The sequence below is a fragment of the Suncus etruscus genome, chromosome 2 (genome assembly GCF_024139225.1).
Source record: "Suncus etruscus isolate mSunEtr1 chromosome 2, mSunEtr1.pri.cur, whole genome shotgun sequence".
In the NCBI taxonomy this organism is placed as follows: domain Eukaryota; kingdom Metazoa; phylum Chordata; class Mammalia; order Eulipotyphla; family Soricidae; genus Suncus; species Suncus etruscus.
The window spans coordinates 33,361,589-33,387,594 of record NC_064849.1 but is presented as its reverse complement, the minus strand read 5'-3'; the positions used below and the strand labels follow the sequence as shown (position 1 = coordinate 33,387,594).

General features: G+C 43.1%; 1 protein-coding gene across 1 annotated transcript; it reads right to left on the bottom strand.

The window, feature by feature from the left end:
- Window positions 1-205: 205 nt before the first annotated feature.
- On the bottom strand, window positions 206-26,006 carry LOC126001666 (C-X-C chemokine receptor type 2-like). The gene is made up of 2 exons (XM_049768937.1): window positions 24,958-26,006; window positions 206-233 (listed from the first exon to the last, which is right to left on the bottom strand). Exons 1-2 carry the CDS (start codon window positions 26,004-26,006, stop codon window positions 206-208), a joined length of 1,077 nt encoding a protein of 358 aa, XP_049624894.1.

The window sequence follows — 26,006 nt, the reverse complement described above, 5'->3', positions numbered from 1 at the left end:
AATCTGGCTTCCCATTATTATGTGCTAATTCAGAAACTGCCCAGAGTGCTATATTATAATTCTGATTTCTTTAAGGCAAGGTTTAGTAGCTGCTCTACCCTCGAGAACTAGTTTCCCTCACCCTCGCAGTCATCCTAGGGATGGGGTTAGCTGCTGAAATTAAAACAGGAACAACTGCGCTCTTAAGGGGGGCCGATCAAATTAGTCAGCTTGAAACAGCCGTCAGGCAGGACCTAAGAGAAATAGAAACCTCAGTTCGAGCTCTCAAGGACTCGCTAACTTCCCTGTCAGAAGTTGTGCTCCAGAATAGAAGGGGGTTAAATCTTCTCTTTTAACAGGAAAGTGGGCTATGCATGGCCCTCAAAAACACTGGGGTTGTACAGGCATCCATGAACATACTTAAAAAGAGGCTAGACGAAAGGGAACAAAAATCCCGAGTTCAAGACAACTGGTTTCAGTCCTGGTACAAGAAGTCCCCCTGGCTAACAACTCTAATATCTGCCATTACAGGCCCACTTGTGCTCCTACTGCTATTACTAACTATTGGGCCTTGCATTATTAATCGTCTAGTTACTTTCATTCAAGAACGAGTGGGGGCGGTAAAATTAATGATTATTAGGCAGCAATATGAGGCACTCAATCAAATAGCCCAAGATCTCTAGGATTAGAGATCAAACAAAAAGAAAAGGGGGGGATGTAAAGGAAAAGTTTCCCCTGGATTTGCTAACTGCCCTGATCACCTACCCCCCTTCACAATTCTGGGAACTTAAGTTTCCCCTGAGTTTCCTGACCGCCTTAAATCATTCCCCTCCCTTCACAATTGTGGGAACGTGAAGACCCAGTTATAGTTTAACTTTCTTTCTGTTCCTACATGGTTTTAACCTGGTCATGTTAACCCTGTAAGCTTGCACCTGTACCTTGCAAAAATGTGATTGAGCAAATGCCAGATGTCATGTACTTCCTAAAGCCAATCAATCTACTGTACCTTTCTATTGTTTGAAATACTATATACAGCTTGTATGCTCATGGCTCAGGGCTGGCAGTTTCTGGCTAATGCTGGATTCTAGCGCAGCCCCTGCATGCTTGTAAGAAAATAAACCCCCTGTTTTTGCATGAGACTGTGGTCTTGGTGTCTTTGAACGGCGCATCATCCTCCTGGACTTAACACCCCAAGTCTGCCAGGAGCAATTTCTGAGCACAAAGCCAGGAGGAACCCCTGAGCATGGCTGGTGGGACCCAAAAACAAACAAACAAACAAAGAGCTGGCTTTGCTTTATTTGCATGTGTTGTGGGTTGAATGGGGATGAAGCAAGGAAGATAAAGGGGCCACAAAGTGGTGGCTTTCCACTTTGTACAGTATGAACTGTCCCTGCACATAGGCACTAAGGCCAGTTTGGAAACATCTCCAGGGCTGAAGAAATAGAGGCAGGCTGGGGGATCAGAGGGGGCAATGATAGAGGTAGTGGACACTGGTAAAGGGATTGGTGTTAGAACATTATATTCCTAAAACTCACTCATAGAAACTCAATCATGAACAACTTTGTAACTTGGACACTATATGTGTATGTACATATATATTATATAATTATATATAATTAAACATATCCAAGTTGTTTTATTGGCATTTGCTTGCACTTTCCAAATTACCAGCAAATGACAAGACTAAGTACCATTTCAAAATATAGTAGTCACTTCTATTTCCATAAACATGATGGCTATTGTATTTAACAATTGAACCGGGGCCGGAGGGATAGCATGGAGGTAAGGTGTTTGCCTCTCATGCAGAGTGTCATAGAGGTCATGGCTCGAATCCCGGTGTCCCATATGGTCCCCTGAGCATGCGAGGAGCGATTTCTGAGCATAGAGCCAGTACTAACCCCTGAGCACTGCTGGGTGTGACCAAAAACCAAAAACCAAAAACCAAAAAAAAAAAAAACAAAAAAAAAACCACCAAAAAAAACCCCCCAAACAATTGAACCTAGATAGAATTGTCTTTGTGGAAACATAAGAAGGGCATTGAAATATGCAGAGAGGAGCAGAGAAGGGAAATGGAGGGGAGGGGGAGACAAAGAAGGAATCCACAGACACCCCCCTGGATTCTTTCTGCAATCTTCTTTCCCCTCTCCTCAGTTAGATCTCTCTAAGGCTTACATCCCTAATTTCTCATTTATCCAATTACATGGAGAGCCTCTAAACTCAAACTGGATGGGCTAGACAGACTCCTCCTCCTAACCCCAGGAACAGCATCTTAGACAGAATGATGCCCTACCCATGACAAGGCAAATGCTGTTAGTTATTTCCCCAACAGCCACAAATGGGAATAAACAGACATGGTGATTGCAGGACCACCAGGGCATTGCTAGCAGGCTCAGCAGGAAGACCAGGATGTAGATGAATACCATAGCGTAGTGGTTGAACAACTCATTCTCCAACTTACAAGGTACACTAATGGGTAGTATGTACGTGAAATTTTCAAATTCCTCAAATTCTCTCCACAGATCGCTATCATTCCATATATTTTCCATGAAGAAAGTCATCGTTTGAGCTAGCTGCAACATGTAAAGCAAAACAACAGGATTTTTCACTCAGATTTCGGATCACACCCATTGACCCTATGGGAAGCATGACCCAGATGTCATTGGCTTCCTTGTAGATTCAGCAACTAAACACCAGTTCTTTGGTCTTTGGCTCTGACCTTTCTGAAGATCAGCTTTGAAGTGAGTCAACCTTCCCTCACTCTGAGTTCTGACTTGAGCATGACATACATGGAGCACAGGATTGATCCTACTGTGGACTGATATCACCATTGCATCAACTTTCCCTTACCAGCCATAGTTTGCCATCCTTCTCCTGCTATAAACTCACTGGGCCCATCAGGATGATCTTTTTGTTTGTTTCTGGGCCACTTCTGGTGGTGCTCAAGGATTACTCCTGGCTTTGCACTGAGTAATTACTCCTGGCAGGTTTGAGGAACTCTATGGGCTGCTAGATATCAAACCCTCGTCGGCCTTATGCAAGCATAAGCCTACGGCTATGCTATCACTTCAGCCCCAGGATGATATTTTTTATTCCACCTGGTGTGAAGGTTCAGGGATTTGGGGAATACCTGCTGCTCCATCTCGCCAGGCTCTTTCTGGAGACGTATTCTACATTCAGAATAGGGTGAGCATAAGTCTAAGTAGGAGACAAGCCTTGCCTGAAACATTTCTTTCTATTCTATAACCCTTTCTATGATCTCCCTGTTGCTTCTCTTATATTCTTAAAACCTACTGAGGATTGGGGAGGAAAAAGCCATAGAATTGCAGTAAAATATTTAAACTTCTCTCTAATGGAGCAGTAAATATTTTGGTCCTCAGTATCAAGGGAATCAAATTATTTAAGAGAAGTCCCTGACCTGGATCATTCTGGCTCTGAGATCACTAGTCACAGAATTCAATTGTTTTCATGCCATTTTTACAAGGTTTGTCTAGGAGATTCATCTGCACCTGAAATGTACCTTATGGCTTCCCTACCTTACCATTGTCTCTGAAAAAGCCCATGTTCTCTCTCTCTTTCTCTCTCTCTCCCTCTATCTCTTTCTCTCTGTCCCTCCCTGTCTCTCCCTTACTTCCTTTCTCTCTCTTTCTCTCTCTCCCTCTATCTCTTTCTCTGTCTCTTCTTTCTGTCCCTCCCTATCTTTCCCTTACTTCCTTTCCCTCCCTCTCTCACTTTCTCTCTCTTTCCCCATTTCTCTTTTACTCTCTCCCTGTCTCCATCTCCTTGTCCTTATCTCCTTCTCTTTCCCTATCTCTCTTCATCTCTCTCTACCCCCTCCTCCTCTAACTAAAACTATTATACTTCACTATTCACCTCTTCCTGAAATTCTTTAAAACAAACCAAAATAAATGTGAAAGAAGCAAACCAAACTATAAAGAGGCCAGAACAAACTTCTCCTTAAAGCCTTTTCTTACAACAGGGAAAACGCATGTTAAGTCCAGGAGAACGATGCGCCGTTCAAAGACACCAAGACCACAGTCTCATGCAAAAGCAGGGGGTTTATTTTCTTACAAGCATATGCAGGGGCTGTGCTAGAATCCAGCATAAGCCAGAAACTGCCATCCCCGAGCCATGAGCTTACTAGCTGTATATAGTATTTCAAACAATAGAAAGGTACAGTAGATTGATTTGCTTCAGGAAGTACAAGACATCTGGCATTTGCTCAATCACATTTTTGCAAGGTGCAGGTGCAAGCTTACAGGGTTAACATGACCAGGTTAGAACCATGTCAGAACAGAAAGAAAGTTGAACTGTAACTGGGTCTACAAGTTCCCACAATTGTGAAGGGGGGTAGGTGATCAGGGCAGTCAGGAAACTCAGGGGAAATTTTTCCTTTACACGCACAAGTTTACTAGCTGTGGATCAAGGCAGTGTCCCTCTCTTTGCAGTGACAGTCAATGGGGAGCCCCAAAACAGACCCTACAGGACACAAACCCATCTCACTTGGATAGGTGAGGTGAGGACAGAGGTGAGGGTTGCAGAGTTCCCAAGACAGGAAGGCAGGAGAGCAGAATTTAAGACACAGTCAGGTGGGACCCCAGGACACCATCAGAAGAGGAACTCTCATGTCCCAGAGAAGAAAAGGCATTTTCTAAAACACAGTCAAACACCACCTGCTGCCCAAGGAAATGGGTAGAATGTAGATGTGTCCTACTGAGGCATCCTCCTGGCTCCTCTAAGTATCCAATCCAGGGAACGCAGCTCAGCCCAGAGTCCAGAGCAGTATGAGTGCCAGTGAAAGGGAACTTGGTGAAGAAAGAGAAGGAAGGAAGAAAGAAGGAAGGAAAAAAGAAACAAGAAAGAAGGAAGAAAAAATGAAGGAAGGAAGGAAGGAAAGAAAGAGAAAGAAAGAAAGAAAGAAGAAAGAAAGAAAGAAAGAAAGAAGAAAGAAGAAAAAGAAGAGAAAGAAAGAAAGAAAGAAAGAAAGAAAGAAAGAAAAGAAAGAAAGAAAAAGAAAGAAGAAAGAGAAAGAAAGAAAGAAAGAAAGAAAGAGAAAGAAAGAAAGAAAAGAAAGAAAAGAAAAAGAAGAAAGAAAGAAGAAAGAAAAAGAAAGGAGAGAGAGAGAGAGAGAGAAAGAAAGAAAGAAAGAGGGAGGGAGGGAGGGAGGGAGGAGGGAGGGAGGGAGGGAGGGAGGGAGGGAGGGAGGGAGGGAGGAAGGTAGGTAAAGGGGAGTACTCTAAAGACGGTTGGGCTGGGGCTATCAGCAGCAGTTTTCTTTCTCGCTAGTCTCCATTTTCAAAATGATATTAATTAAAAATATCTTCTATCATTAATGTATGTTTTGCAGATGCAGAATGTCCATATTATATTCTGCCCTTACTTACCACAGTACAAGCTCATGTGTAGTCCTTCACTCTCTCATCCCCAACCACCATTACCCCACATTTAATCCTTTATACCTTCAGTTCATGGCTCCTCAAGAAGCAGATAATTATCCCCACACAAAACCAGCTGCCAAACCGTACACTAAGTGATATGATAGACTCACAGCTTAAGAAGATCCAATACTCTGTTGCTATTTATCTACTCTCAGAGGCCTTCTTCCTTCCTCCTTCCTTCATTGTGGGCTTTTGCTTACTAAGAGACTCGATTTCTGAGAAGTCATGAGCTAAGGATTTTTCCTGATATGGGTCCATCATCAGTCGGTTATCAGACTGCACAAGCCAAACCACAGATCAAACCCTCAACTATTTCAGAGACATAAAAAGGACACACACACATATGTATTTAATATCTTGTATGTATTCGCTTAACAGCTATAACCTTTACTGAATATCTCTTATACAGTAATGATTTTCCCCACTGTTTTGTCTGTTCTCTTTTTGATCTGTTCAATAAGGAATCTTGGAAGAAGAGTTCCTAGATTTAGAGCTTATGTTGGAACCAAGTTATGGGGATTGTTGAACTTATTCCAGTGTCCCCATACGCACCAAAAACACCATAAGGTATTGTTCAGCTTTTGCATAGGCACATTAAAATGAGAAAATACTATACATACAGGAAAGTTCTTATCTAATAGAGATAGAAACACACAAACCCTGTAATGCAATGGGACCTTATGCTCTGAACATTGTTATAATGACCTTTCTCAGGCCTCAGAAGAACGGGCATTGTACATTCATCCCTGAACCAGGATGCCATCTAGGTAACAACCACCGTTGTCTATAACATAACCTGGGAGCAATCATCTACTGCAGAAGACCCTACTGCTGCCCCCACATCGACTTACTTCAAAGAGAGGTCCCTTAACACTGAGAAGACATAACAACAACAACCTGCTTTCAGGGCAGAGCTATCTACATTGCCCTCTAATTGTGAGGTGAAACTAGAGGATGCTCCACATCATCCTGACTTTGATGTAGGATATGCACAGAATTCAGGATCTTTAACTGCAGAAAACTGACACCAATAACAGTGACTTCAGGAAAAAAAAGTTTTTTGGCACTACAGACAATGACCTAGGTTGGACAATCTAGGATGCCCAGAGCTTAGAGTTGGTCTTATGCCAGAAAACTTCAGAGGTAAGGTCTCCTTGTATCTAGACAAAGGTTTTACCTTTCCATTTCTCCCCCATTTTGCTAAGCCTATGTAAACAACAATTGTCAGTCTAACACCATTTTTACTGTATTTCTTTAATTCTTATCCTAAAAAAAGGAAAGAAAAAGAAGAAAAGCTTATTAAACCTTCTGCTAGGCCTTTAATGAGTTAATTGGTGATTCAATGATTTTCACAAATATACTTGCTACTGAACTTTTTCTTTATCTTCCATCTCATTAGTTTTTCTATTTTTTAAATAACTTTGCCTTTGTTCTTCCTGAAACAAATATATCATGACCAATTGTCTCAACTATGTGATATATTTTCTTTTTTTTTTTTTTTTTTTTTTTTGGTTTTTGGGCCACACCCTGTGACGCTCAGGGGTTACTCCTGGCTATGCGCTCAGAAGTTGCTCCTGGCTTCTTGGGGGACCATATGGGACGCCGGGGGATCGAACCGCGGTCCGTCCTAGGCTAGCGCAGGCAAGGCAGGCACCTTACCTCCAGCGCCACCGCCCGGCCCTATTTTCTTTAAATAAATTTTAAAAATTTAAAAAAGAAAGTAAGAAAAAGGTAAGGAAGGAAGGAAGGAAGAAAAAAAGGAAGGAAGGAAGGAAGGAAGGAAGGAAGGAAGGAAGGAAGGAAGGAAGGAAGGAAGGAAGGAAGGAAGGAAGGAAGGAAGGAAGGAAGGAAGGAAGGAAGGAAGGAAGGAAGGAAGGAAGGAAGACAACCAACATAAATGACTGCATAGAGAGTAGATACAGAAGCTATGGTCTGTGTACTAAATGGAATACTACTCTACCATGTAAAAAGATATGCCTTGAGACAAAATGGTTAGAACTTGGAGTGATTATGCTCAGTGAAATAAGTAAGAAAGTAAAAGACATGGGAGGCCAGAGCGGTGGCACAAGAGATGAGGAAGCTTCCTTGCCTGCGCTAACCTAGGACTAACTGCGGCTTGATCTCCCGGCCTCCCATATGGTCCCATAAGCCAGAAGCAATTTCTGAGCACATAGCCAGGAGTAAACCCTGAGCGTCACAGGGTATAGCCCCCTCCCCCCCCAAAAAAAAGGGAAAGAATGTAAAAGACATGGGACTGGAGATGAGATAGCACAGCAGTAGGGCAAATTTGCCTTGCATATGGCTGACCCAGATGGACCTGGGTTCGATTCTCAGCATCCCATAGGTTCCCAAGCCTGCCAGTAGTGATTTATCAGTGCAGAGCCAGGAGTAGCCCCTGGGCATAGCCAAGTGTGGCCCCAAAACAAACAAACACACACACACACAAAATAGAAATGATAACTATCAGTGGTTTCACTGATGTGTGGAACATGAAATATTAAAGCAAATGAAATGGTAAGAAGCCACATATTCATTGCCTAGATTCAGAGCAACTAAGAACATTCCTAGAGGAAAGAGGAGGGTGAGAAGAACAAGGAATGTGGATTTTTTTATGTAGTGGGATGGTAGGTGTTTTGACTAGTACATGTACACAACGATATAAAGCTATACCCCATTTGTTTTTTTAATTTAGTTAAAGAAAATGCATCACATAATTGGCATAACTGATCATAATACATTTGTTTCAAGATACAGAAGGCAAAGTTATTAATAAATAGAAAGAAAAACTAAAAATGGAAGAAAAAGGAAAGGAGAAAAAGTTCAGTAGCAAGTATATTTGAGAACATTTTTGTATCTCCAAAGAACTCATTAACACAATAGCAGAATATTTAGTAAGCTCTTGTTTTTTTTTAAAAATAAGAGATTTAAAAAATACAGTATAGAGGATGTGGGGGAGTGGGGAGGGGATAAAAGGGTGTGGATGTGGAAATTGTTGTTTGCATAGGCCCAGCAAAATAGGGGAGAAATAGAAAGGAAAAGCCTTTGGCATACATACAGGGAAACCTTAACCCTGAAGCATTCTAGCATAAAACCAACTCTGGGATCCAGGCATTTCTGAATCATTCTCTGTAGTCCCAGTAAAAACTTTCCACACAATTGTGGTTGTTGCTGTCAGGTTTCTGTAGTTAGAGATCTAGGTTTCTGTACAGATCCTACATAGAAGTCAGGATGACTGAAGTGTTTTCTGGATTAATTTCACCATTAGGGGGCAATGTGGAGAACCCTGCCCTGAAAGCAGGTTGTTGCTGTTGCTAAGTCATCTGGGTGTCAAAGGAACCCTCTTTGGAGTAACTCGATGCCAGGGCAGCAGTCAGGTCTTCCCTGATAGAGGTTTGCTTCCTGGTGATGGTATACACAATTGTGGTTGTTTCTGTAAATGGTGTCCATGGATCAGGGGTGAATGGACAATGTCCATTCTTCTGAGCCCTGAGCCAAATATTTATGACAATGTTCAGGGTATAAGGCCCCACTGCACTAAAAAATCTGTGTGTTCCCATTGTTTAGTACTCGAGATGCAAAACCTATGTGTATCATAAACTGCTCCAGCCATTATCTAACCCTGAAAGCTTCATTTAGCAAGGCCCAACCCCATCATTGACAAAATGCCTAGAAACTGGGAAAAACGCCCAACTCCGATGCACCGACCCAATCTCTTTTATTTGATCTATTAACTTTTCTTTAATTTATTTTTACTATATTTACCTATTTTGCTGTTCTCCTCTCTTATCTCTTGATCTCCCTTCCTCTCTTTCTTAAGCTATACCTAAGCTAATTATTTACCTTAATTCAACCAGTCCTTAAGAGCTCAGACTCATCCTATTAGGGTCAGGCCCCTAACAACACCTTAAGAATAGACCACTAATGTATGTCTTTATGTGGGCATGAGTACATAGAGAGAGGACTCCTCTATGAGAGCCAAACCTAAATTGTAAACAAGCCATGCCTATAGTGTATGTAGCCCCTCCTATATACTATCCCTCTCCCACTGTCAGAAATGCTGTTATCCCTTAACACACACTCCAAATCCCAATTCGATATCCTGTCTTATTAATGCTCTTTACCCTCAGTTCTTAACCCATTAGGTATCAAGACCGACCTCCTGCCCCCAATAAGCCATCACCCAGCTCCCAAGCTAAGGGACACCCACTCAGCCCCACATCACATCTCTCAGCAAGAAACTGCAACAAACACTCCTGCTGACTCATACTCTGTGGCCCTCGTTCACCCCCCACCAAATGTGGACTGTTGATTGATACCGGATTCAGCTTTAGAAGGACCCCCAGTGCAACAACTCTACCTGAGTGAACCCTTTCTGCCACAAAGCACTTCTCAAACTCAACAAGACCAGGGTGTGTGATGAAAATGTACCCTGGATTCCACCCCACAAGAATATCCCAAATGACAATGGGGAAGCCTATATTTTCTTTTATAAGTTTAAGACTTTTGTAAAACTATCTCTTAACCTGTTTATCCCCAAATGCAAAATAGCCTCCTGCATCATTTTGTTTCCTTAATTACCTTTTCTTAAACTTATTTTTAATTATTTTTCTTTATATATATATATATGAGTATATATATGGCACAAAAAATAATAGAAAAAGTTTTGCCTGGAATAAAAGCTCAGGTCAAAACCAGGACACAGAGATGATGAAGCCTGACACTCTCAACCCCAAATGCAACAGCAATATAATATAGCACCATTTTTTTTTGCAAAGGCACACTAAAAAAAGGAAATTTTACATATAGAAAAACTCTTATCTAATAGGGATAAGAACTCATACATTTTACAATACAGGGGCACCTCCCACCTTGAACATGTGTCATGTGGTCCCAACTTGGACTCCATGTGATTAGACAGCTACCATCTAACACTAAACCATAGATCTCAGACATACAACCGACACAGGTCTCTGCAAGAGCTCCAGGTACCAAACTCCCTCTGGGACATTCATAATGCTGCTCTGACACCAACAGACACAAGTTTTGACATGACATCCTGAACAATGAGGAAATGGCAACAACTTGATCTAAGAGTAGTTTATCTTACCTCACCACCTAACGATAAGATGAAGACAGAAGACACGTCATCCTTTGATCTGTGCAAAAGCCAAGATCACTAACTACAGAAGATTGACTATGACAACTATGACTGGGCAGAACATGTCCTGGGACCAATAAAAAAGACCCTAATCTAGGCTTTGGCTTATGATCTGTACAACAACCAAGATCTGTAAATCTAGAGGTCTGACTGAGACAACTGCAATTGAGCAGAACTTCTGAAAACATAATGAAAGACTATCCCAGGTTTCGTCCTAGGATTGATGCAAAAACCAAGATCACCAACTATAGAAGTATGATTAAAACAACAGTGATGGAACAGAACTTCTAGAACCATAAAGAAAGACTCCATCATTGGCTCCATCCTATGGCCTGTGGAAATACCAAGGTCTCTAGTTACAGAGACCTGAGTTTATTATCCAGGACTGAGAAGAAAGTTTCCAGACACCACAAAAGGACCTAGGGAAGAGTCAAAGAGTATCTATGGAGCCTGGAGTTATTCCCATGACAGTATACTTCAAGGGAAAAGAAACCCTGTATCCTTTTTTTTTTTTTTTTTTTTTTTTTTTTTTTTTTTATTTTTTATCTTTATTTAAACACCGTGATTACAAACATGATTATAGTTGTATGATTACAGTCATGTAAAGAGCACCCCCCCTTCACCGGTGTAACATTCCCACCACCAATTTCCCAGATCTCCCTCCTCCCCACCCCCCTACACCTGTACTCGAGACAGGCTTTCTACTTCCCTCATTCATTCACATTTTATGATAGTTTTCAGTGTAGTCATCTCTGCAACTGCACTCATCACTCTATGTGATGAGCTGCATGTCCTGAGCTGCACCTACCAGCCCTCATCTCTCTTGTCTCTGAGATATTGTTAAAAATGTCCTTCATTTTTCTTAAAGCCCATAGATGAGTGAAACCATTCTGCGTCTTTCTCTCTCCCTCTGACTTACTTCACTCAGCATAATAGATTCCATGTACATCCATGTATTGGAAAATTTCATGACTTCATCTCTCCTGATGGCTGCATAGTATTCCATTGTGTATATGTACCACAGTTTCTTCAGCCACTCATCTGTTGAAGGGCATCTTGGTTGAGAAACCCTGTATCCTTAAGCCAAAGGAATTCCCTTTCTAATTTCCTCAATATTTATTGTGCCTATGCAAAAAAAAAAAAGCACAAGTTAATTTTTTTTAGTTGTTATTTTTGTTTGTTTGTTTTTGCTTTTTGTGGGTTTTTTTGTACTCTGTTTTGTTGTTTTTTTTTAATTTTGGGACCATGGTTATTGTTTGGTTGTTGTCTTTATTGCTATGGTGCTTTTTGGGTTATTTGTTTGATTTTTTTTTGTTTTGTATTGTTATGTTTTTCTTCCATTTCTTCTCTTAAATCAATATTTATAACCTCTAGAAGGACTCCTCCCATTTTTTGCTTGTTTGATTTTTGCCCCCTCTCTTTCTTTCTTCCTTTTCTTCAAACAGAATCATATAACTGAAACTATCTTATTCTGCCTCGCAAATTGAAGGGGAAATAATGGAGAGTACCAAGATCAAACAGTCTTATGAACATTGAGTAGAAATAAAAAATGATCAGACTTAGGTACCAAATCCAAAGCCAACAACAACAGAATCAATATCCAATCTACAACAAGTAGACACAGAGGGGACCACTCACACTAGCAGCCCAGGGGGGAAAAGAGGGGGATATGGGATGCATGCTGGGAATTGGGGTGGAGGGAGGAGAACATTGGTGGTGGGAATGCCTCTGATTTAATGTCACTATGTACCTAAAATACTACTGTGAAAGATTTGTAATCCACTTTGGTCACAATAAAAAACTATTAAAAGGAAAAAAAATCTGTGTGTTCTTATCTGTATTAGATAAAAACTTGTTTGCATATGTAATATTTTTCCATTTTAATGTACCTATGCAAAAAAAAGGAACAATGTCACAAGATATTACTGGTGCAAATGGTGGCCAAGGTAACTAGATCAACAGCCCCCATAACCTGGTTCTAATATGAACTCTAAACAGAGAGACTTTTCTACTAGAATTTCTTATTTAACAGGTCACAAAAAAAGCAATGGAGGAAATTGTCACTATCTAAAATGATATTCAATAAGGGTTATACCTGTTAAGGGAATACATCTAAAGAAATAGTCAGTGAAGATATACATGTCCCCTTTAAGTCTTTAGAAATAGTTGGAGGGGGGTGTAAAATCCAGAACACCACTTCGACCTGATCTGAAGTCTGAAAAATGGCTCCTAGCAGTCATATATCAGGAAATGTCCTCAAGTGGGAGACTTCTCAGAAACCGAATCTGGGAGCAAGCAAAGGTCTACAGTGAAGGAAGGTGGAGGAAAAGGGGCCATTGAGAGCAAATCAATAGCAACAGAGTATTGGTTTCTTCTCAGGCTGAGAGTCTACCTGTTCACTTTGGGAGCTGGTTGGCAGCTGGAGTAGGGAGAATAATCTTCTTTATGAGGAGCCAAGAACTGAAAGTAAGAAGGGTTAAATATAGAGTAATACCATATGGGGATGAGAGAGTGAAGGACTAGAAAAGAGTTTGTAAGGTGGTAAGGGGGGAAGGACAATATACAAGATAGACATTCTATATATTGCAAATGTACATTAGACCGACATTGGTGTGGCGAACCTATACACTCATGTGCATACATCAACAGACACTGAGGATCAACCCATAGGTTACATTCAAATAGCTGACCCAGGTGAAATGGGAGAGTATGCTTAAAAAGTAAAATAAATAAGATAAAGCCGGAAAGACTGATAGAAAGGTTTTCCATTTTCTAGGCTAGTAATGGTTGGTGAGAGTAGACTTTACTGAAGAAAGGCTGCCTGGATTAGATTGTGTATAAAGCATTTTTAGAAAAAATAATAATTTTCAAGTCTAGAAAGCTTAATGATATTGTAATGAGAACTGTATGCGGAGTCTATACCATGAAATAGATATATGTTACAGAGGACATTGGTATGGTGAACACATATACTCATGTGCGTATATTGGCAGACACTGCTGATAGATTCATGCATTACAGTTGAAAAACTGACCAGGTTCAATGAGACAAAACACTTTAACAAAAAAAAAAAAGAGTAAATAAGGTAAAAGAAAAGAAAAAGAAAAAAAAATATATATATATAAAGCCGGCTAGTTTGATGTACAGGATTTCCATTATCTAGACCAATCATGATTAGTTATGGTAAACTTTACTGTAGAAAAGCTTCATGAATTAGATAGTGTAAAGGGTATTCTTAAAAAACAATCATAATTTTCCAATCTAGAAAACTGGGTGATATGATAGTAGGCCCTGTATATGGACTTTGGGTTTTTTATGTATGTATGTATGCATGTATGTGTGTGTTTGTTTTTGTTTTTGTTTTGGACCACACTCGGTGACTCTCAGGGTTACTCCTGGCTATGATCTCAGAAATCGCTCCTGGCTTGGGAGACCATCTGGAATGCCAAGGATCGAACCAGAGTCCATCCTCGATCAGCCATATGAAAGGCAAACGCCCTACAACTGCGCTATCGCTCCGTTCCCCTGTATGTGAAATTTGTACCATGAAATACTGTCCAATGGATCTTGAGCATACCATTTCCTTTCCTAAAAGTAATCTAAGATTATGAGCACTATGATATCCTGTTAAACTACCTATAATTTTCATGCAGGAGTGCTAGCACCCGTACAGTTTTGAGAATGAAGTTTGATGGGAAGGAAGGTTGCTGGCAGCTTCCCCAAGACTGCCCCATGGCCCCATTCAAACTTGATAGAAGGCATTGGGAGTGGGGCTTCTCAGTTCCCAATGATGGCAAAGGCCTCCCTATTCCCAGGATAGGAATATTCAGCAGTAATGCTGGGAACCAAAAGGTTGCTGGAGACACACCCAAACTGCCCCACTTGTGTTGGGTTTGGGGGGTGAGGCCTAGGATCCCCTTTAAAGTCCTCCCCAGCACCAACCTCACTGCCCCCCTTCTAGGCAATTGCTCACTGGTTACCCTGGAACACTGGAGGCAGAAGTGGGAAGGTATAGGGGGACCAGAAGTCCCGTGGCCTCATTCAAACTCGATAGAAGGCATTGGGAGTGGAGCCTCTCAGCTCCCAATTCCAGCAAAGGCCTCCCTGTTCCCAGGATAGGAAGATTCAGAAGTAGTGCTGGGAACTGGAAGGTTGCTGGCCTATAGCCCTGTAGTTTTGTACTACTACAAATCAATAATCAAGCAATAGCAGAAAATAAATTAAGTTCAATGATGAGACATGAAAAGATATTTAAAAAACAATGTTGAATATTTTTATTTATTTATTTATTTTGGTTTTTCGAGCCACACCCGTTTGATGCTCAGGGGTTACTCCTGGCTAAGCGCTCAGAAGTTACCCCTGGCTTGGGGGGACCATATGGGATGCCGGGGGATCGAACAGCGGTCCTTCCTTGGCTAGCGCTTGCAAGGCAGACACCTTACCTCTAGCACCACCTCGCCGGCCCCACAATGTTGAATTTTTTTAAGTAGAAAATACACCATGAAAGAGAGCTCAAAGAGCTTGAGATTGCTCTCTGGCATCTTATGGCATACATGTGCGCATGTGCACATGAACCAAGCACTACCAGGAGTGAGCCTCCAAGCAAATAGCCTGGAGTGTAACCCTAAAATAACAAGCAACAAAATCAAAAACATGGAAGAGCTTATCCTTTTGTGTATTAACAAACCATAAGATACATGGCTTTCTTATTTTTTTTTTTTTTTGGTTTTTGGATCACACTTGGCAGCTCTCAGGGGTTACTCCTGGCTCTATACTCAGAAATCGCTCCTGGCAGGCCCAGGGGACCATATGGGATGCTGGGATTCAAGCCACCATACTTCCGCATGTAAGGCAAACACCTTAACTCCATGCTGTCTCTCCGGCCCCAGATACATGGCTTTCTAATTGTTCAGAAAATACCAAGAAGGATTACATGAAGAAACAAAAATAAGTCATTAAATAGAAGTAATGGGAAAAATTAAAAAAAACAATAATAAATGTTTCAAAATATTTTTAATGAAAGAATTGATGGAGTAGTATGTATGATTTATTCATACTATTTTGTCTCTTTTTTTTTTCATTTAATTAGTAAAAGGTTTTTTGTTTTTGTTTTTTGTTTTTTGTTTTTTTCAAAAATGGGAGAATTGAGTGAGGTCTGATGGTCTGTGGATGAGCCTGCCAGGCAAAACTTGAACAAGAAGGTTAGACTTAGTGGATACTCCCATTTCTAAGCATGTATAGTTGGTTTTGTTTGTTAATTTGTCTGTTGGTTTGGTTGTTGGATTGTTTAGGTTCTTTGGTTGATTGATTAGTTAGCCAGTTAGTGTGGGGGGGTTGTTATTGTAACTCATGGGATACTCCTGGGTCTGTGCTCAGAAATCATTCCTGGCCATCTCTGGCTGGCTGGCTCCGGGGGCCATATGGGATGCTGGGATTGAACCTGGGTCTCTCCAGTGTCTGCCACGTGTAAAGCAAATACCCTACCACTGAGCTATCACTCTGGCTTTTGTTAGCCAGTTGGGTTAATTGATTGGAATAGCTGGCTGGTTAGTTGCTTGGTTTTTGTTAGTTTGTTGATTGTTGATTGGTTTTGTTTACATGGCTGTTGGATGGATTGGGAGGCACATTTGTCAGCCCCCACGTAACCATGAGGATCAGACCTAGAACTCCATGTAAAACAAGTACTGTAGAATTTGTGCTATCCCTGTGCATTTATGTGTAAATACTGAACAGCATTTATCTTTTTTCCACTTCATTTCCTGTTAAGGTTGGTTATATTTCGCAAAATATGGTTGTAGCTTCAAAAAGCTTAAGCACATCAAATGACCCTGAGAATGAAAGTTTGGAGCAGCTCTCCTAAAATGGCTCATGTTTGGAAAAGTCTTCTTGCTTTTCTGGAACTGTATGACCACTGTTCAAGGGTGCTGGTGAGAAACAAAGAACATGGGGCAGGACAGGGAGAATTGCATCAAACTTCTGAGAATTGGATAAAGGACAAAGGGTTTGGAGAAAGTAATAAGAAATGTTGCAGGGATCCAGAAATATAATCAATGGGTGGAACATTTGCCTTGCCTGTGTCTGTCCCAGGTTTGATCCCTGGCACCACATATGGCCCACCAAGCCATGCCAAGAGTGATATCTAAGCATAGAACCAAGAGTAAACCCTGAGCATATCAATGTGGCCCAAAAAATGGCATGTAGGGGGAGGACTGAGTGATAGTACAGTAGCTAGGGGGCATTTGCCTTGCAACTGGACATTCTAATCCACTCCTCCATCACTCCTATGGCCCGTTGAGCCAGCTTAGAAAGTGATCTCAGAGTACTGAGCTGGAGTAAGATCTGAGAACTGCAGGATTTGGCCCAAATTGGGGAACCAAACTTATAAAATTACAAAGTACCACCCAGACACAGCTATTGCAGGACAGAGAGATAGCACAGCGGTAGGACGTTTGCCTTGCACACAGCCTATTCAGGACAAATGGTAGTTTGAACCCTGGCAACCCATACGTTCCCCCTAGCCTGCCAGGAGTGACTTCTAAGAGCAGAGACAGGAGTAACCCCTGAGCACTGCCGAGTGTGACCTCCTTCCCACTCCAAAAAAAAAAAAAAAAAAAAACAGACACAGCTATTGCAAAGCTGCTCTAACACACAAGAAACACCTTGAAACAGAACAGGTACTCCTAGCAATGCTCTCCCCCATCACAGGTCTGCATCCAGCTTCTCTATGCCTGCTTCTGATCTCCAGAACCTCCTACTGCAACTGACCCTCAGCCCAAAGTGAACAGCCTGGCTTCAGGAGCTGCCTCCAGGGTGCACCAACAGAGCAGATAGGAGAGAGAGCTCAGGCAGGTGAGAAGGAGCAGAGATCCCTGTCCCGCTTCAAGGCCCCTCCCCCAGCAGCCTGAGAGAAGAACAGGGGGCCCCTTCCTGGACAAAGCAGACACACACTGCTGATTTCCTAACAGAGTCTCACAAGGTCTTATGTCAGGCATGTTCCCCCTGGTCATAACAGCAGTCGTTTCCATCAAAGCTGTTGATGCACCAAGCTCTCCCCTCACTCTTGCCTCCCACAAGATAGGCTTCTGGTGTATTTTATCTCTTCTGAGGCAGTGTGAAACCAGCTCGCATTTCCCAAGAACCTGGCAAATGCTACTGTGATGCTACTGTTAGACTGTCCAGCAACCAACCTCACCTTGATCACCTGGGTTGTCCCTACCCAACAACACACTTGCCCAGGTATCCAAACAAAATTTCTGAAAACTGACTGGAGTGTTTATACAGCAGATAGGACCTTTGCCTTGCAAAGATCTTTGCCTCTGCATACCACATGACTCCCCGAGCACCCCCAAGAGTGATACCTTAGCACAGAGAATGGAGCAACCCCCTGAGCATGCCTGGATTTTAAAAAGATTTTTTTCCCAATAACTCATAAGTCCAACTTAGACATTCATTCTGAAAGTCTCCATAACATAGGAGCTCCCAAGAACAAGGGTCAGTAGTGCGTAATGACATCCTCCCACCACAACTCAGCAGCTAAAGTACCCGAGGCCCTGAATTTGATCCTTAATGCCATCCACATTCACTGGGTTTTCTGCTAAACCATAAATAAACATGAGTGAACACCACAAAAAGAATGTGTGACGGTGGTAAACACAGCCATTAAGTGTGCAAATCCGGCAACCAAGTCTGTGTGCAGGCCTTCCCTCATCTGTCACCACAAAAACAACAGAGGTAAGGAAATTTATTAATTTTTTGGGGGGTCACACCCGGCGGTGCTCAGGGGTGACTCCTGGCTGTCTGCTCAGAAATAGCTCCTGGTAGGCACAGGGGACCATATGGGACACCGGGATTCGAACCAACCACGTTTGGTCCTGGATCGGCTGCTTGCAAGGCAAACGCCGCTGTGCCATCTCTCCAGGCCCGTAAATTTATTAATTTAAGCTTATAGGAAGATTCTAGAAACTCATCTTAGGACATAGGCATATACTGTGTTGCTCACATGCTATGCACAAGGTTTAGTATGGTTCTTTGGCTGTCAGAACTGCCCATCAGGAGCTGGAGAAAGTACAGGGGCAAAGGTGCTTTGCTTGTATGTGGCTAACCTGGGTTCAAATTCCAAAGCACCACCAGGGGTCACTCCTGAGCCCAGAGTTGGGAAATGCCCCTATGTCCCACAGGGTGTGGCACCCAAACAAAAAGAAGCAAACTTAGAAACAGTTGCTGGTTCTTCAAGCAATATGAAATAAATTTGTTATGTGACTGCCAAGAAGGCAGGCAAGGGAACAGGAGGAAACCTGGGGAGGGAAGGTCATTCTGGTGGTGGGATTGGTGTTGAAGCATTGTATGCCTGAAACAATTTACCAATAACTCTGTACTTTGTAAATCACGGTATCTTAATAACATGAAACTAAAAAAATAAGAACACCAGTTGAGCAACAAAAAATTCGGGCCGGAGAGATAGCATGGAGGTAGGACGTTTGCCTTTCATGCAGGAGGTCATCAGTTCGAATCCCAGCGTCCCATATGGTCCCCCATGCCTGCCAGGAGCAATTTCTGAACCAGGAGCTAGGAATAACCCCTGAGCACTGCCGGGTGTGACCCAAAAACCACAACAAAATAAATTAATGAAAAGAGGTATTCATAGGGCCAGAGAAATAGCAAAGCTAATAGGACATTTGACTTGCATGTAGCAGACCCACAGTCAATCCCAGGCATCCTAGATGGTCCCCTGAGCCCACCAGACGTAATTCCTGAGGGCAGAGACAGAATTACGCCAGAATTAAGCCTTGAGCACTGCCAAATGTGACCCTAAAACAAAACAGAACAAAAAGATGGGATCAGTGTGATAGCGCAGCAGTAGAGTGTTTGCCTTGCACTCGGCCGACCCATATGGCGGGCCATATGGTCCCTGGCATCCCATATGGTACCCTGAGTCTGCCAGAGCGATTTCTTTTTTTCTTTGTTTGTTTGTTTTTTTTTTGGGGGGGGGGCATACCCGGTGATGCTCAGGGGTTACTCCTGTCTATGCACTCTGAAATCGCTTCTGGCTTGGGGGACCATATGGGATGCTGAGGGATGGAACCGTGGTCCTTCCTAGGTGAACCGTGTGCAAGGCAAACACCCTATCACTGAGCTACCACTTGCCACGGCTCCAGCTCCCTGCCAGAGCAATTTCTGAGAGTAGAGCAAGGAGTAGCCCCTGAATGCTGCTAGTGTGGCTCAAAAAAAGCAAAACAAAACAAAACAAAAAATACCACCAAAAAGAGGTACTCATCTAAAAGTGCTAGACCTAAGTTCAAGATAGGGACAGGAAAGCAGAAGTATATCCTTGCAGACCCTCTTTTCTTTGAAAGGAGAGACTTGAGGCTGAAGTTAATATAGTTAAGATCAGGGGTGGCGAACAAGTTTGACAGAAAGAGCCAAAATTTTAAACTGTGAGAGTCAGCGAGCCACACCACGCAGTGACCTGCCAAAACAGACAAACACACAAAAGCATCTAATTTTAACAATAATCTATTAAACACATATTGTGTTTTGCCATTTTGAGTGAGGGTCAAAATCCTGCAGTGATGGTGAGGGTGTGCTGCGTCCTCCACACGAAGAACTAACAGCAAGATGTGACCCAACATGTGACACATGGTCCCTCCTCCCCACTCCACCCCTCGATGGCCGGTGCAGTTGTTTCCGAGAGATGGGAGACGGAGGACACAGCCTGGGGCGGAACTCCGAGCTCGGAGATCTCTCCTCAGAGGTCCCTCCTCAGGAGCAGCAGAAAAAACTCCAAACTTGGCAAAGAGCCAGGAGTTGCCCCTGAGCGCTACCGGGTGTGACCCCCCCAAAAATAAAATAAATTCTTTAATTAAATAATCATAAGGCACACAGTTACAAAGTAGTTCATGATTGAGTTTCCATCATAAAGTTCCAACACCTATCCCTTCACCAGTGCACATTTTTCCCGCCACCAGTGACAAATGCCGCAGTTTCCCTTCAGCCCTCTCCTTCCCTCTGCCTGCCTCCATAGCAGATATTCTTATTATTCTTATTATTTCTTCTCTTTTTCTTCTTTCTCCCTTTTTTTTTCTTTGTTTTTTTTGTTTTGTTTTGTTTTGTTTTGGGGTCACACCCAGCAGTGCCCAGGGTTTACTCCTGGCTCTTCGCTCAGAAATCACTCCTGGCAGGCTTGGGAGATGCTGGAATTGAAGCCCCTTCAGTCAGGGGTCAGCCGCGTGCAAGGCAAATGCCCTACCACTGTGCTATTTCTCTGGCCTCTCTTCTTTTTTTTGCTTTCTTCTCCTCCTCCTCTTCCTCTTCCTTATTCTTATCCTTTTTTCTTTTCTTCCTCTTCCTCCTCTTCCTTCTCCTCCTCCTCCTTCTCTACCCTTTTTCTTCTTTTTATGATTATGATTATTATTTTTTTCCTCCTTCTCTGCTTCTTTCTTCTCCTTTTTCTTCTTTCTTCATCTTCTCCTCCTTTTCCTTCTATTTCACCCTCTTCTCCTTCTCTGTTCTCCTCATCCTCCTCATTATTATTATTATTATTATTATTATTATTATTATTATTATTATTTTTTGGTTTTTGGGCCACACCCAGTGACACTCAGGGAATACTCATGGCTATGTGCTCAGAAGTTGCTCCTGGCCTTGGGGGACCATATGGGACACCGGGGGATCGAACCGCGGTCTATCCAAGGCTAGCGCAGGCAAGGCAGGCACCTTACCTCTAGCGCCACTGCCTGGCCCCCCTCATTATTATTATTATTATTATTATTTCTTCTCCTTTTTCTCCTCCACCTTCCTTTTTTTTTTTTTTTTGTATTTTTGGGCTACACCAGGAAGTGCTCAGAAGATATTCCTGGCTCTGCACTCAGAAATCACTCCTGGCAGGCACAGGGAACTATATGGGATGCCAGAATTTGAACCACCTTCCCTCCTGCATAGGCTGAGTGCAAGGCAAATGCCCTACTGCTGTGCTATCTCTCCACCCTCCCTACTCCTTTCTTTCTTTTTTTTTTTTTTTTTTTTGGTTTTTGGGTCACACCCGGCAATGCTCAGGGGTTACTCCTGGCTGTCTGCTTAGAAATAGCTCCTGGCAGGCACGGGGGACCATATGGGACACCGGGATTCGAACCAACCACCTTTGGTCCTGGATCGGCTGCTTGCAAGGCAAACACCGATGAACAAGTTCTTATGCACACTGCATATATCTTATTTTGAAGTGAAGAAACAAAACAAAAACAAATACTGTATGTGGCCCACTGGCTGTAGTTTGAGGACCACTGCTCAACCTATTTTAATTCCTTCCTATTTGGGCCAGTATTTCTTTCATTCTCCACTACATCCCAAAATGCCACTGTATTACTAACTTCCTTTTCAACTGACCCAAAATCCAGCCTCAATCTCCTATCCAGTCACTTTTTTGATCTTACTGATTTTCCTGGATCTTCCATCCCTACCCTCAAAATCAAATGAAAGACTAGAATCATCATACAGTGAATAGGGTATGTGCCTTACATGTGTCTGACCCAGATTTTATGCCTGGCACCACATACCGTCGCCCAAGCCTGCCAGAAGTGATCCCTGAGTCCAGAGCCAGGAATAAATCCTAAGCACAATGGGGTTGGATTCAAAACAAAACAATTTAAAATACTATCTTTTATGTTCTAAGAGTTTTTGGTTGGTTTGTATTGTTGTTTCTATTTTGTCACAGCCACCAGTGCTCAGGGTTTACTCCCTGCTCTATGCTTAGGGATCACTCCTAACAGTGCTCAGGGGACCATCTGAGGCAGAAAAGATTGAATCCTAGTTAGTGATTGAACCCAGGTTGGCCACAGCAAGGACTCTACCTGCTGTACTACGTCTTCAGCTCCTCTAAGATTTTCTTATTTTAGCTGTTTTTGTTCAGGTATCATTTATATTTTGAGTGGATTTTTGTATGTGCTGTAAAATAAGGGTTCCATATTCATATTTTTATGTGGATATCTCATTTTCAGGTGTCATTCATTAGAAAATAATCTTTTTTTTTTTTTTTTGGTTTTTCAGGCCACACCCATTTGATGCTCAGGGGTTACTCCTGGCTAAGCGCTCAAAAATTGCCCCTGGCTTGGGGGGACCATATGGGATGCCGGGGGATCAAACCACAGTCTGTCCTATGCTAGCGCTTGCAAGGCAGACACCTTACCTCTAGCACCACCTCGCTGGCCACAAAAAAATCATCTTTTCTCTATTGAAAAGTCTTACCCTGGCTAAAAAACCATGTGATCACATAAACTATGATTGAGCTCTGAGCTCTTTGCTTTGTCAGACTCAATGTGTGAGTTTCTTGCCTCAGAGTGCATGACTAAATGGCTGCCTCAATTTCACTGATTTGACCCTATAGTCCTATTCAAAGACAAGAACAAAATTGTGGGTATATCTCTCTCTTTATTTGATGAGAAATATTTCCCTAACTCTTGAAGATTTCCCCTTTACTGTATGCTAAAGTCTGTTTACCCCTGGCTGTAAAAGCTGGTGTTGATATTTCTAGAACTCTGTTGCTTATACCATTTCCTTTAGCTTCCCTGGCAGAAGCATTTCCACTGTGGAACTGAGGGAATGCCATATATCAGGACGTTCCCCCTGGACAGTGACTCAGCAGCACACAAGTGCTCTGGTCTTCTTACTAGTACCCACTGACTAGTAAGTGTGGCCACTCTAGCTTCAAGGAGCCTTACAAAGTGAGTCTCTGTCTTTCTGGGCTTCTCAGAAGGCTGCTGGCTTGGCAAGCATAAGCAGAGCTGAGAAGCAACCATAGTTAATAGACTGCACATAGCAAATAGTGACTCCAAATGTCATCATTTCAAGAAGCAGCTAAAAAGTATGTGAGGAGACAGAATGCTTAGAGTTCAGTCTAAAGATTTGGCAGAGAGGAGCAGTCAGATGAGTCCTTAAGGTAGGGGGCAGGCTCCCAGGCAAGCTCTCTCCCCACTACAATGAGACTGGTCATCCCGTGGCCTCAGGCAATCCCAGAAACCACAGTGCTGTCAGGCAGCCCTGACACAGAAATATCTAGGTCAGAAGATATAAGACTTGGGGCCGGAGAGATAGCATGGAGGTAATGCGTTTGCCTCTCATGCAGAAGGTCATTGGTTCGAATCCCGGCATCCCATATGGCCCCCCGAGCCTGCCAGGAGCGACTTCTGAGCGTGGAGCCAGGAGTAACCCCTGAGCACTGCCGGGTGAGACCCAAAAAAAAAAAAAAAAAGATATAAGACAGCAATGAAGTGAATAGATCGGGGATAAATCCCCCTCTCCCCAGCGTAGTCTCGAGAGCCCCAAGGAGAGAGACCATGCAAGTCACAAAGGTAAATCTTTATTCTGGCGCCAGGGTCAATGCCAAGAGACGAAGCTCAACACAAAGACCCCGGACCGTTACTTTGGCAGGGTTTTTATAGAGCATTTTTCAAAGAAACAGCATCATCATTTCTTATATCACAAACGCAGCTAGGCATTCCATTACTGTCTTACATATTACTTAGGAAAACAACATAACTCAGTCAGAAGAATGAGACATTCATAAAAACAAAGAATCAATCATTAAACTTAAACTTAAGTTTGGCTACAAACTTATCCTACAGGAAAACATTAAACTCAAGGTTACATTCCTATTTCAAAGGATGGGGGTGGCCATCTTACTGAAAGTTTAGCAAGCAGAGATAAAAAACAGAAAACATAAGCAAACTGGGAGTACACTGCCCTCCCTTGACCAGGGCCAGGTTCTTATCTTTCGGTCAGTGCTGGCCTGCAACTGTGAATACCAGAAAGCAGGAGGCCCTCTAACTGAAGCTGCCTAATACAGGGGCTTTGAAAACTTAAGAAAACTTAAACTGGAGGCCAGAGAGATAGCATGGAGGTAAGGCATTTGCCTTTCATGCAGGAGGTCATCGGTTCGAATCCCAGCGCCCCATATGGTCCCCCGTGCCTGCCAGGAGCAATTTCTGAGCCTGGAGCCAGGAATAACCCCTGAGCACTGCCGGGTGTGACCCAAAAACCAAAAAAAAAAAAAAAAAAAAGAAATCTTAAACTAAATACTTAAAATTAAACTATACTTATACTTAAAGAAAAGTTCTCGTCCCTTTTAGAAGGACTGCATGGGAAGGGCGAGGAGTGGAGGGAGGGTATGGATGCTTAGAGTATAATGGGAGGAGACTGGTCCTTCTTTTTTTTTTTTTTTTTTTTTTTTTTTTTTTTTTTTTTTTTTTGGTTTTTGGGCCACACCCTGTGACGCTCAGGGGTTACTCCTGGCTATGCGCTCAGAAGTTGCTCCTGGCTTCTTGGGGGACCATATGGGACGCCGGGGGATCGAACCGCGGTCCGCCTAGGCTAGCGCAGGCAAGGCAGGCACCTTACCTCCAGCGCCACCGCCCAGCCCGAGACTGGTCCTTCTTAGCCAAATAGTCCTTGCTGACCAGGCCATGGTGTGCTATGAACCTCAAGAGGCTGTGCCGAAACCTCTGGCCAATGAAGCAGTAGGTGAAGGGGTTGAGGCAGCTGTGCAGGAAACCCAGAATCTCGGTGACATTTAGAGCCCGGACAATGTCATTGTTGAGATTGCAGCTATCTTTGATGAGCCTAGTGCGCATCAGAGTGTCCGCAACCAGCACCAGGTTGTAGGGTAGCCAGCAGAGCAGGAAGATCAGCACCACAGCAAAGATGACCCTCATGGCACGGTGCTTCTGGCTCATGTGGGCCTTGAAGAGTGTGCGCAGGGAGAGCCCATAGCAGATGAGCATGACCAACAGGGGCAGCAGGAAGCCGAAGGTCTGAGGCAGGATTCGCATCACCAGGCGCCATTTGGTCGTGTTGGTTCCCATGGCCTCGTAGCAGAAGACGTTAGAATTGTATTCAACAGTAGTACGGAAGAGGAGCATGGGCAGGGACAGGATCAGGGACAAAGTCCAGATGCCCAGGCAGATGAACTTGACCCAGTGTCTTTTCTGGGTGAGTGTGCGGGTAGCATGCACAATGGCCAGGTAGCGATCCACGCTGATGCAGGCCAGCAGGAGAATGCCACTGTAGAAGTTGACCTCCTTCAGGAAGGACACTATCTTGCACAGGGGAATGCCAAAGACCCAGCCCTTGACCTTGGAGGCAGCCCAGATGGGCAAGGTCAGGGCGAAGAGCAGATCTGCGATGGCCAGGTTGAGCAGGTAGATGTCGGTGACTGAGCGACTGATCAGACTGGAGAGGACAACCAGGACCACCAGGGCATTGCCCAGCAAGCTCAGCAGGAAGACCAGGATGTAGATGACCACCAAAGCATAGCTGTTGATACCCAGAGTTTCTGGCTTACATGGTATAGCATCTGGGTTGATATAAGGCATGCCAGTACTTAAATTGTCATTATAGTCATCAAAGAGGCCCTCAAAGTCCTCATAGTTCAAGGTATATTGTTTCAT

Coding starts and splice junctions, on each gene's coding strand:
- LOC126001666 (XM_049768937.1), bottom strand. CDS start 26,006: ATGAAACAATATACCTTGAACTATGAGGACTTTGAGGGCCTCTTTGAT. Junction 234..24,957: donor GCTGGGCGGTGGCGCTGGAG/GTAAGGTGCCTG, acceptor TATTTCTCTTAG/GTCCTGCCTGACGGCTGTTT.